General features: G+C 44.2%; 1 protein-coding gene across 2 annotated transcripts in view; it reads left to right on the forward strand.

Moving 5' to 3' along the window:
• LOC122540354 (paired box protein Pax-7-like) overlaps positions 1 to 12,653 on the forward strand; it is a 184,028-nt gene extending 171,375 nt beyond the window's left edge. For both annotated transcript variants that reach the window (XM_043675953.1, XM_043675954.1), the window contains exon 8: positions 12,533 to 12,653. In XM_043675953.1, coding sequence (XP_043531888.1) covers positions 12,533 to 12,562 — 30 coding nt within the window. In that variant the 3' untranslated portion in view covers positions 12,563 to 12,653. The remainder of the gene's footprint in view (positions 1 to 12,532) is intronic.
• The last annotated feature ends 499 nt before the right edge of the window (positions 12,654 to 13,152 follow it).

Below are 13,152 nucleotides of genomic sequence, written 5' to 3' on the forward strand. Positions count from 1 at the left end.
GTGTCACACCGCACAGTCACAGCGAGGGCTCAGTGTGTTATATCAATGTCTTACAGTGAGCAGTGTTTCTACTGTCAGAGTGGTACAATGCATGGTGTGTTTTATATCAGTTTATTACAGTGTATAACATATGTTATATTAGTGTAGAGCTGTGTTTTACTTCAGAGTGTGTACAGTGATCAGTGTGTCTTAAGTAATGGAATTGCACTGAAGCTGCAGTTACAGTGAAGGCTCTGTGTTATATAAGGCTATAGCAGCAGGCGATACATATTATGTCAGAGTTATAGTGAGAGGTGTGTGTTATATCACGTAGTGAGTGGGTGAGTGTTACGTTAATGTATAAAGTGAGAGAGCTGTTTGTTGGGTTAGTGTAACTGTGAGGAGTTATGTGGCATGTAAGCATTTTAGAGTGAAGTTCACGTGTTATTTCAATATCAGATCAAGGTATGTGTGTGTCTGTATCATATCAGTGTATTATACACTCAGGAGGGTCTAAAACAATTTCTTATAATGTATAGATTATTTTATATTTGAATATAATGGAGAGTGTTGTGGTTTATATCAGTGATACAGTGATGGGTATGTTCCAGTGTGTGCTTTTTATATCAATGGGATGCGTTTTATATCAATGTTACTGTGAAGGGTCTGTGTTCTATCAGTCATGATTTGGAGGTGCTGGTGTTGGACTGGGGTGTACAAAGCTAAAAATTACATAACACCAGGTATTAGTCCAACAGGTTTACTTGGAAGCACTACTCTTTCATCAGTTGGTTGTGGAGTATAAGATTGTAGGACACAGAATTTATAGCAAAAGTTTATAGTGTGATGTAACTGAGTAAAATAAAATATGATTCTGCAAATGCACATTCACCCCACAAACTTATGCGTGTGTTATATTTTATTTTGCTCAAAAACTGCATGAATCCATGTAAGATTCTGTAAATACCTTCTTTAGATTAGAATCAGTCTGACCATTGGGGCACAGATGGCCTCACACAGGGCATCTCACATGTTCAATGCATTATCCAGGCCAACATGGCACCTATTGTTAAAGTTCACTTGAGAATGTAACTTTAAGACAATTCTGGGATTTACATATGAAAGAACTGAAACCAACAGGCTCATTCTAAAAGATGAAAGACTCAACAAACAATCCAGGTCTTTTTCAATATATAATTTCAGTTTCATCACACTGTAAACTTTTGCTCTCAATTCTGAGTCCTATGATCTTATACTCCACAACCACCTGGTGGAGTAGTGCTCTAAAAGCTAGTAATTCCAAATAAACCTGTTGGACTATAGCCTGGCGTAGTGTGATTTTTAACTTAAATTTCATCATAAACACTGATGGAACAATGTTATATTGAAATGCTACAATGAGGAGTGTGTGTTAGACTGGTGTAACAGTGAGAGAGTGTGTTATGGCAGAGACTAATAGTGAGGCTTGTGTTACATCAGAGTCTTACAATGGGGAGACGTCTTTCATGAAGATGCTGTAAGAAGGGGTGGGAGTTATATCAATATTACAAGGAAAAGTGTGTTTTGTTATATGTCTGTTACAATGAGGGGTGTTTGTTATATTATAACATTACTGTCATATGTGTGTTATATCAGAGTGTAACAGTGTGACAGTGTTTTATATCAGAATGTTGCAGTTATGTGTATGGTCTCTCAGAGCATTACAATGAGGTGTGTATATCAGTTTGTTGTAGTGGCAGGGCCTGTATTATGTAAGCAGGTTATAATTAAAACATATGAACATGTGTATTTTTTATATATATATGTTACAAAGAGGTGCATGTTTTCTATCAGTATCAACATGAGTGACATTATATTAAATTGTTAGATTAGTTTTAAGTCATTGCAACACTGGGGGGGTTGTGTGTCAAATAAATGTGTTACAGTGAGGAGTATGTATTTTATTAGTGTTACAGTGAGAGATGTGTATTACATCAGTGCTACAGTGGAAACACTTATCAGAATAATACAGTAACATTGGATATTCAATCAAGATGTTATTGTTGGGGCTGCTGGATCACAGTGTTACAATGAGTGGAAATGTGTATATGAAACTGCATATGGTGCATACATAAGGTGTGTGTTTGGTCAGTGTAGCAATGGTCTATATTTGAGTGTTACAGTAAGAACTGTGCCTTATACTGAGTGCTAGAATAAGGGTATGTGCTATATCAATGTAATAGTGAGGGGTGTCTGCTATTATTAGTGTAATAGAAAGCAGTGGCTTTAGGTATGTGTTTTATGTCAATCTTATTGTATTTTATATTAAGCTGTATTAAAGGGGGCAATGAGGGGCTATATGTTAGTTCAGTGTAGCTGTGATGGGTGTATGTTATTATCAGAATATTACAGTCAGAAGTGTTCCTTACATTTGACTGCTACAGGAAAGGTGTGTGCTATATCAGTGTAACAGTGAGGGACAATATTAGAGTGCTGCTATATTAGAATGTTACAAGAAGTGGCGAGTGTTATATTGTTCTTACAGTGAGGCCTGTCCTTTATAAAAGACTGAAACAGTGAGAGGTGTTTGTTATGGGACAGTATTAAACCGAGAGGAGTGTGTGCTATTAGGGCGTTAGTGTGTTTATATCGGTGTAATAATGAAGGAAGTGGGTTACGTCAGTGTGATAGAGTGAGAGTGTGTTATATCAGTATTTATAATCTAGGTACATTTTAAATAAATATTACAGTAAGAATTGTGCTTTGTATCAGAATGTTAAAGTGAAATGTCTGTTACTATCAGTGTGTTACAATGAGGAGTGTCTCTTATATGTGTGCTACAGAGAGAGGTGCATACAAAGCATTACTGTGGTCTGTACTATTATAATGTTACAGTAAGGTGGGTGTGTTATATCAGTGTTACAGTGAGGCAAGTCTGTCATTATCAGTGTTACAGTGAGAGGTGGATATTTGACAGTTGCAACATTGATGTACGTGTGCTACATCAGTGTGTTTCAGTTAGAGGGCTGTGTTATATCACAGTTTTGAATGAGAGTGTATGATACATCAGCATGTAAGGCATGTCTGTTAGATCATTGCAACCGGAGTATGTGTTTTCTCACATTGTTTATGATAGGAATGTGTGTTATATCAGAGACTTAGTGAGAAATATATTACAAAGATATGATGAGACTGCATTACATTAGTCTTACAGTGAGGGATGGGTGTGTTATATCAGAGTGTTACTGTTAGGGCTGTGTGTTATATCAGAGTGTTACTGTTAGAGCTGTGTGTTATATCAGACAATTACTGTTAGGGCTGTGTGTTATTTTACAGTGTTGCAGTGAGAGATGTGTGTTGTATCTGAGAGATGTGTGTTGTATCTGAGTGTTGCAATGAAGAGTGATGGGGAGGTGCTATATCAGAGTGTCATAGTGAAGGGAGTGAGGTGTTATTATCAGAGGGTCACAATGAAGAGTGTGGGGTGTTGTATCAGAGTGTCACACTTAGGGGTGTGTGTTATTTCAGAGAGTGTTAAGGTGAAGGGTGTGTTTATATCAGAGTGTTCTGGTGAGGGGTTGTGTGTTATTATCAGAGTGTGTTACAATGAGGGGTGTGTGTTGTATCAGAGTTTTAAGATGAGGATGTGTATTATAGAGGTGTGTGTTATATCAGAGTGTTACAGTGAAGAGTGGTGGGGACGTGCCATATCAAAGTGTCATGTGAAGGGGGTGGTGAAGGGTGGGAGGGTGTGTGTTATATCAGAGTGTTACAGTGAAGGGGCATGTGTTATATCAAAGTGTTACATTGAGGGTGTGTGTGTTACATCAGTGTTAAGGTGAGGGATGTGTATTATATCAGTATTACATCAGTATTACAGTAAGGGGTGTGTATTATATCAAAGTATTACAGTGAGGGTGTGTGTGTTATATCAGGGTATTGAGGTGAGGGGCGTGTATTATGCCCCTGTTACAGTGGATGGGGGGGGGGGGGTGGATGTTATACCAGAATGTTCAGGTGACCGGTGTGACAGTGAGGGGTGTGTATTAGAGTGTTACAGTGAAAGGTGGGATATGTGTGTGACGCGCCGTATTTACTCGGTCTCTATTAGAGAGGATCTGTCTGCGTGAGGAAGTTTGCAAAATAGCTCAGACAGGAACGGGAGAGGCACTGACCGATGGATGTGTAGAGCTCCTATGTTCAGCCCCTAATGTCTCACTGGTCACAAGGCCTTGTACTGAATGGGTTCAGAGGTCCTTCCCTCCCCCTCCATCCTCACTGGTCTGCCCTTCCAGTGTCCTTTACGACCCCAGCTCGCATTTTCCACGCTCTCTCCCTGCAGCCGCTCCTAATGTCTTTAGCTCCTGCCGTTAAATTGAAACCTTCTGTAGAAGCTGGCCGGATCAATAGCGGCTTTCCCTTTCACCGAGTGTGCAGCAACCTCTGACCTCGCCACACTTGCCTCTGGATGTGAACGGACATGTGTAGCTGATATAAATCTCAAATAAACACTGCTATCGTATATTGGCAATCACGAGTGCCTTGGGGTAAGGTGTCAGTCACACCCCTTGTGCGCGGTACAGCCCAGCCCAGCTCCACTTAGTTCACGAAATATGATGGAGCCGTGCAGCACAGGAGCGGCCAATCGGCCCGTCGTACTTGTGCGGCCTTTTTGAAAGTCATTGCCAACCAATTCTTTTCAGGCCTGTGCTCCCTCGACTTAGTTCTGCAACTGGTTTCTCCTTCCGGCCTTTCCCCCCCAGTTTCCTTCAGAAACACAGTATTGAACCCGCTCCCGGTTTTCCCATCTGCCCCTCGGAATCTTTAACCAGGCGCCACCAAATCTGTTCCGGTCGGTTACTAACGCTCCCATCTGAGGGGCGGGGGGGGGTCCAGTTTCTTCATAGGTATCCCGTCAATCTCCTCCTGCATTGTGAATGCCTCCAATTCTTTTCAGGCCTGTGCTCCCTCGACTTAGTTCTGCAACTGGTTTCTCCTTCCGGCCTTTCCCCCCCAGTTTCCTTCAGAAACACAGTATTGAACCCGCTCCCGGTTTTCCCATCTGCCCCTCGGAATCTTTAACCAGGCGCCACCAAATCTGTTCCGGCCGGTTACTAACGCTCCCATCTGAGGGGGGGGGGGGGACCAGTTTCTTCATAGGTACCCCGTCAATCTCCTCCTGCATTGTGAATGCCTGTGTTAAATCTGATCGGATCCTATTGTAAAGAGATCGATCCCAGCCTCTGCATCGTCTGACACAACTGATAGCTTTTCCACCGATCCCCTGTGTGCTTCCTCAAAAGAACCGAACATCCATCCTTGCGGGTATGAAAGAAAGCCCGAGATTCCTTGTATCTTCTGAAGAATCGTGAACTGTTGGAAAAAACGTATTTGACTTATCAGTGTCCGTTATGGAAGGAAATCTGCCGTCCTTACCTGGTCTGGCCTACACGAGATTGTCTGCCCACAGAAATGTGGTTGACAATACTTTTTCACTCATAACTGCTCTCTGGGCAATTAGGGATGGGCAATAATGCTGTCCTAGCCAGCGAAGATCACATCCCGTGAATGAATTTAAAGAATTAATTGGTCTTACCACCTTCAAAGATGTATCAATGTACAATCCGAGTCTCTCTGCTCTGCACCATCAGATTGGAGATTGAACCAAAGCCTGCCACACAGCCAAGGGCTTCTCCTGAGATCATGGTGTCATGGAAATCCAGAGTTCCACGTTAATGCTCTGAGGGCTTTGATTCAAATCCCATTTTAGCAGCTGGTGGAATCTAAATTTAAACCCTGGAATTGAAAGAGGTGGACACTGCAGGGGTTAGAGTGTCCTATCTCTACTTCCAACTCCATTTGGGGCGGCACGGTGGCACAGTGGTTAGCACTGCTGCCTCACAGCACCAGAGACCCGGGTTCAATTCTCGCCTCAGGCGACTGACTGTGTGGAGTTTGCACATTCTCCCTGTGTCGGCGTGGGTTTCCTCCGGGTGCTCCGGTTTCCTCCCACAGTCCAAAGATGTGCAGGTCAGGTAAATTGGCCATACTAAATTGCCCGTAGTGTTAGGTAAGGGGTAAATGCAGGGGTATGGGTGGGTTGCGCTTCGGCGGGGCGGTGTGGACTTGTTGGGCCGAAGGGACTGTTTCCACGCTGTAATCTAATCTAATCTAATCCATTCTCATTTCGCCCCTTCCCTCTCTCCCACACAGTTGATGGTTTACATTACCCTGAATGGGCTTTGCCTGTAATTATTCAATTGGCAACACAAGTGATTTATTGGTGCTGCTTAATAGGGGGAAAAAAACCACAGTGATTTGGTGATGGGGGAAAAAAATCATTTGGATGTGTGTGATCGGACGTCCGGATATAAAACAGAACTGGAATTGAAAACCTGTCTCAGTAACGATGACCATGACAATTCTCATTGGCAGTAAAAACCCATCTGTTGACAAATATCCCATAGGGAAATAAATCAGCCATCCTTGTCTGGTCTGCCCTCCATGCAACTTCAGACCCACAGCAATGTGGTTGTCTCTGACTGCCCTCAGAAATGGTCATTGCAAGCCGCTCAGTTGGAGGTGGATGACAATTGCTGCGCTTGCCAGTGACACCCAGTTCCCATCAAAGAGTAAGACCATCCAAGAAGGAAAGCTCTTCTTGATTTATTGGAAATGCAAACTTGTGCTCAAGATAGTAACCACTTCCAGATTGATTCAGCTCCCTACCCTTCCCCTCAGGCTATTGGCTACGTACTTCTTGGGCACAGGCCCTCATCTAACAGTTCAGTCTTCACTTGTCAGACTGGATTTGACAGTTGAAACAGAAGTACTGACACAGTTAAAGTACCTCCAATCAGAAAAGCCACACTTGACTGTTGGAAGGGATATTTAACTCTCGGGACATCACAGCTGGTCCACTTTCTGTCTTCAAACCAATGTTCACAAAGACCTGTCACTTCCCAGGAACACAGAAATCACAGAAAGAGGAGTCTATTCAGCCCCTTCAGCCTCTCTAGTATTCAACTCATGGTTATAGAGGCATAGAAACAGGCCTTTCAGTCCAACTTATCCATGCTGACCAGGTTTCCTAAACTGAACTAGTCCCATTTGCCTGTATTTAGCTCATATCCCTCTAAAATCTTTCCTATTCCTCTACCTGTCCAAATATCTTCTAAATGTTGTAATTGTACCCATCTCTACCACTTCCTCTGGCAGCTCCTTCCATAAATGCACCACCCTCTGTGTGAAAAAGTTACCCCTGCAGTCCCTTTTAAATCTTTCCCCCTCACCCTAAACCTACACCCTCTAGTTTCGGACTCCTCTACCCAGGGGAAAAGACGTTGGCAATTCACCTTATCTATGTCCCTCATGATTTTGTAAACTTGTGTAAGGTCACCTCTCAGCCTTCTACACTCCAGGGAGAGAAGTCCCAGCCTATCCAGTCTCTCCTTCGGACACAAACTTTCCAGTCTCAGTAACACCCTTGGAAATCTTCTTTGCACCCTTTCCATTTCAGTAACATCCTTCCTACAGCAGGGTGACCAGAATTGTAGCAGAATTGTTGATCTGCACCTACACCTCACTAATCTGCCTCTGCTCCATTTTCTTCAATAACTTTACTCAACAAGATCTGTCCATTTCCATCTTGAAAATTTCAATGAAGCTGCCAGGATCCAAGGCTTTTAAGATGATGACAGTTTGAGGTTTCTGCTACCACTTGTGTGAAAGATTGTTGATTTCTAATCCTCCACCACAATTTCTGTCCAGTCTACACAGTTGAATCTTTTTTTTCATTGTACTTGCTTTGAGTAGATCATCCTTCAACCTACCCAACGTAAGAGAAAACCAACCAGTTTTGTGCAACCTGTCCTCATAGTTTAACCCTTTTATTCTGGTGATAAGTATGCAAAGTCTCCAAAAACCAATATTTCATTCCGGAGGCTAAAAACTGATGGCAGTACAGCCCAGATTGTATCTGACAAAGTCTGGGTATCATTGAGATCTCAAATCCTTCCCTGTGTATTCCAAACAGCATTTTAATTTTTAGACCTCTACTGGCTGCTAGTGGTTTGTGCACATGGACACACAAATCTCCCTGTTTCATCAATCAATAAATATTTGGTTTGCCTTTTCAGACCGTAAGTTAGCCTTCCTTTTTCCAACATTGAACTCCACCTGTCCAGATTTTCCCCACTCACTTATTTTGTCTGAATTCATTTGTAATTTCTTTCTCTCATCTACAACATTACTGTGGCTCTCTGGCTCTGATCTCACACCAACTCCCAACCTGTGGAAGAAGGCCTTTTGTTCCATAGTCATGCAATCCTACAGCACAGCAACAGACCCTTCAGTCCAACCAGCCCATGCTGACCATAATCCCAAAATAAACTGGCCCCACCTGCCTGTACTTGGCCCATATCCCTCCAAATCTTTTCTATTCATCTACCATCTGCCTGTTTTGCCACTTTGAAAGACATATCCAATTTGTTCCAATCTGTGGCCTATGTCAACATAGCCCTGCAAATTGGTCCTTTCCAAGTATTTATCCAATTCTGTTTTGAAAGACACTATTGAATTTCCTTGTGCAACCCATTCAAACAGCACATTCTACATCATCATAAATTATACAATATCCTAACTCCTCGCACCATAGCTAATTCTTTTGCCAATAATGATCAATCTGTTAAATCAGCAAGGAAATGGAAGTGCAGATGCTGGAGATTAGAATCTAGATTAGAGTGGTGCTGGAAAAGCACAGCAGGTCAGGCGGCAACTGAAGAGCAGGAGAATCGACATTTCAAGCCAGAACCATTCCTGATCAAGGGCTTTTGCCTGAAATGTTGATTCTCCTGCTTCTCGGATGCTGCTTGACCTGCTGTACTAAATCAGTCTGATCTACAATCAGAGATCTTAGCAGCTATTCTCTATGGAATTGTGTCTAGGATTAATGCATCGCTGGATATTTTACAGCTATCGTTAAGCATCAATAACTACTCACTAGTGATCCACTGTGGAACAATTGATCCTTGCAGTGGGCTGCAGGAGATGGGAATTCTAACTCTGATCTGCTATCTGACATCCCAGCCCCAGGATATCACTCCATCCACCTCCCCCCACCCCCAGGATATCATCATTCCACCCCCCCGCCATCCCCAGGATATCATCACTTCAAACCCCCGGCCCCAGCCTTGTCATCTCCTGTAACAGGAATGGCTTATTCTTGAGATAGCGAAGGCAGAAGTTTGAAAGGGAAGACCCAGCATCTGAACCCAATCCGCTCTCACCCAATCCCCACCCCTGTAACCACAGTCTGAACTCACATTTCCCCTCTCTGTAAACACAGACTGAACACCAGCACTGCTCTCCTCAGTAGCACAGTCTGAACTTGCTCTCCACCCTGTACCAACAGTCTGAAGCTGCACCACCCCCCCAACCACAGTCTGACCCTAGACTGCCTCCCTCCCCACTCCATAACCACAGGCTGGACCCGGACACCCACCCGGAACCACAATCTGAACCCAGACCCCCTCCTGTAACCACAGGTTGAACTCAGACTCTTTCCCCCCACGCCCCCATTACCACAGTCTCGACTCAGACCCCATTTCCCCTGTAACCATGGTCTGAACACACCCACCCGCTACCATAACCATAGTGTGAACCCAGACCTCCTAAAAACATACAGGCTGCAAATAATATGGAGAATATTGAAAAACAAATTCTCAGCTGACCTTTGAATAATTTTGGCCAGCTAAGAGATCACCCTCCAGCCCAAGTGCTAAGAGCTTGGGTAATGTTCATTAGGCCTACTGGGAGCCATGTGGCTTCATCCTCCATGGTGCACTCACTGAGCATGCTCAGTGTATTAATTAGCCAATCCCCCATCACCACACTGGTGCCAAAGAATATCAAAGCCTTTTGTGCTAGACCATGAAGTGAATTTAAATGGAAATGACAGCTCGGTAATAAGGCTTTCCATCGAACACCGCTCCCCCCTTTGGGCAGAGAAATGACGAGTGCTTCACGCTGAAATGTTGTTTATTTATTAGGAGTGATTGTCTGCTGTGCCAGCTCACACAGAACAGTTATTGGCAGAGTAAATGGAGAAGTAATGAACAGAAAGCAAAGATTATCCTACGTGAATCAAAAGAGCACTTCCAAATACAGGACTGTGTCACTGCACCTGAAGCCTGATGTCTAGGCCTTGAAGCTTCTCATACTCCTGAACTTAACACAAATCTAAATTCCAGGCCCAAGACTTAACCTTTTGAATGTAGTGGAGGTTGAGAGAAAAATACTTGTTTGATGTTTGTATTTTTGTTTTAGATTAAAATTCATTGCTGATGAGCACAGAGAGTGCTCTCTGTCTTGCATTCACAATTTGAATGCCCTGAGCCTTCAGGGTACCTTAGTGCTCTTTGGTATGTTATTCCCCCTCCTCCCCCAATAGTTCCATGTGTAATAGCCCAACATGGTCTGGTTTGATATTCTGGCTCATGCCAAACTCACTCATTTCAGCTGATTGTAGATATGGGCTTTCAACTTCGGTCTCAGTGGCCTGGAAGAGAAGGGGGAGGATCAGGCTGACTTGCTGGTCCTGATCACCATCCACAGTTGTCTTTGGTTCTGCCTCTGGAGGAAAGGCCTGGAGCCCTGAGATATAGTGTTTGTATTCTTCCTCGTCTCACTTATCTCTAACTCTGTAACCTCCTCTAACCTCACAATCTCTTCCTCCTTTTCTAGCCCCTTGGACATCCTCACTCTCTTCACCCCTCTGTTTAAACTATACTTTCAGCAGCCTAGGTCCTGGGTTGGGAATTTCCTCTCACCGTCCTTCTATGCCCCTCCAACCCCTTTTATTCCTCCACCTCTTCAGCCCCTCGACTTTCCTCCACTTCCTTTTTCTCTGCACCCCCCCCTCTTTCTCCCTCAATGTCCTCTGCTGCTTTATCTGCTGCTCTCTCTACTGTATCACATATGACCAAACCAACCTTTTTGATCAAATAATTGCACCCATTTCTACTATCTCCTGACATGTCTTAGTGTTAATGTTTGTCTGAATTATGCCCCAGTGAAATGCCTTGGGATATTTTATAGTGTGAAGGGTGTGTGGAATAGGCCAAATAATTATCGTCTGGTCAGTCTGATCTTGGCAGTGGGCAAATTACTAGAGTCAATGTTGAGAGAGAGAATTAGTGGTTACTTGGAAAAGCATGGCTTAATCAAGGATAGCAAGCTTTCATTTAAGGAAGGTTGTGTCTTACTAACCTAATTTATTGTTTTGAGGGATGTTGTCTACAAGGATTTCAATAAGGCATGTTACAAGGTCCCAAGTACCTAACTGGCCAGAACAAGTACAGTTCTTGTGGTATAGGGAAATGTGGCAAGGAGGGTCCAAGTTAGTTCAGTGAAAGAGGAATAGCCAATGGATATCTTTTGTGAATGGAAAGCAGTTTCAGTGGTGATCCAGAAGGCTTGGTTTGCTGTTTGTGGTATGTATTAATGATTTGGGCTTAAATATGGGAGACATGATTGGGAAATTTGCAGATGACAAAAATCAGCCAGTGAAGGGGATTTGTTCATTAAAGGATGATATCAATGGGCTAGTTGCAAAAAGAGGCAAATGGAATTCAATCCAGTGAAGTGCGAAGTTATGTATTTGGAAGCATAACAGAACAAGGGAATACACAGCATACCAAGGACATACTGAGAGGGGAAAGGGAAGTGAGGGACTTTGGAGTAGATATCCACAGGTGCCCGAAGATGGCAGAATAAGTGGTGAAGAAGGCATATGGAATATTGGCTGAATACAAGAGCAGGGGTGTAATGCCGGAGGTATATAAAATCAGTTAGACCACAGCTAGGGTTTTGTGCGCAGTTCTGGTCCCTGCATTATAGGCAGGACAGAGTTGTTTGAGAATAGTTCTAGAAAGAGAACAAAGGAGATTTATAGAAATGTTCCCAGGGTTTGAAAATTGCAGTTATGAGAAAAGAGTGGATAGGTTAGGGTTGTTTTCCTTAAAACAGAGCGGACCGAGGGGCGACTTAATTGTAGTGTGCAAAATAATGAGGGGTTTGCATAGAGTAGACAGGGAAGAGCTGGTTCGAGAGTGTGTTGTTGGAAAAGCACAGCAGATCAGGCAGCTTCCGAGGAGCAGGAGAGGATGCTGCCTGACCGGCTGTGCTTTTCCAGCAACACACTCTCGACTCTGATCTCCAGCATCTGCCAGGGAAGACCAGGGTTCCCCGAGCAGAGGTCGGTCACCGGGGGCTGCAGGTTTAATGTGATCGGCAGAAGGATTGGAGGAAACGTGAGAAAAGTCTTCTGTTCCCCTAGAGCGTGGTGGCTCACGCTGGCCAGTTGAGTGGTGGCGATGAAAACCTTTCCCTTATTCCGCTGGCACGGGCGAGGCGGGCCGAATGGCCTCTTTCTGGGCTGTCACTGTTGGAACTGTGAAATCAGCCTTGCATTGTTGTTGAAAGGGGCAGGCCAGTGAAAGGGAGCAGAGTGTCCTGGTTGCTCGGTTGTTGTGGTCACCAATCCTGACGGGCTCTCTCTCTCTTTCTACCCAAGGTGCAGTTGACTACCTCACCAAGAACGTGAGCCTGTCCACACAGAGGCGGATGAAGTTGAGTGAGCACTCCGCTGTCCTGGGTTTGCTGCAGGTCGAAACGGGACAAGCTTACTGAGGACGTCTGGCCACTGCGAGAGCTCACGGAGCAAGGCCAGAGAGAGAGCTCCGCCTGACCAGTTCAATCTGGGCCTGAGACATTGTCAGACCCTCCCAGACAGCGCTCGACCTTCGCTCCTGAAATTCTAGTGCCCTCTACCACCCCCCTCAAACTGACCATCTCGTAATCCAGGAATGCCCCCTCCCACCCATTATCCCGACAACTGGGAGCTAGACTGCTAAGGGTCTAGTATCCATCCCTCCCAGAATATTGTATATCTGCTTTGACAATATTTGTAAGTGTGTCTTTTTGTTTGTTGTTGAGCTATTATGCCTGCCTGCTTTTCTCATGAGAGACTGACCCCATGGAGGAAACTGAGGGTGAGGGAGGTATTCATGCTCCCTTCCCCTCTCCCCTCCACCTACCAAGAGGGGCAACAGCTTGGAAACGAGATTCTCCCGATCACACACAAAACGCTTCAACACCGACTCACCTGTCAGATATAGGACCCCGAGGCAGCTC

The sequence above is a fragment of the Chiloscyllium plagiosum genome, chromosome 34 (genome assembly GCF_004010195.1).
Source record: "Chiloscyllium plagiosum isolate BGI_BamShark_2017 chromosome 34, ASM401019v2, whole genome shotgun sequence".
Classification (NCBI taxonomy): domain Eukaryota; kingdom Metazoa; phylum Chordata; class Chondrichthyes; order Orectolobiformes; family Hemiscylliidae; genus Chiloscyllium; species Chiloscyllium plagiosum.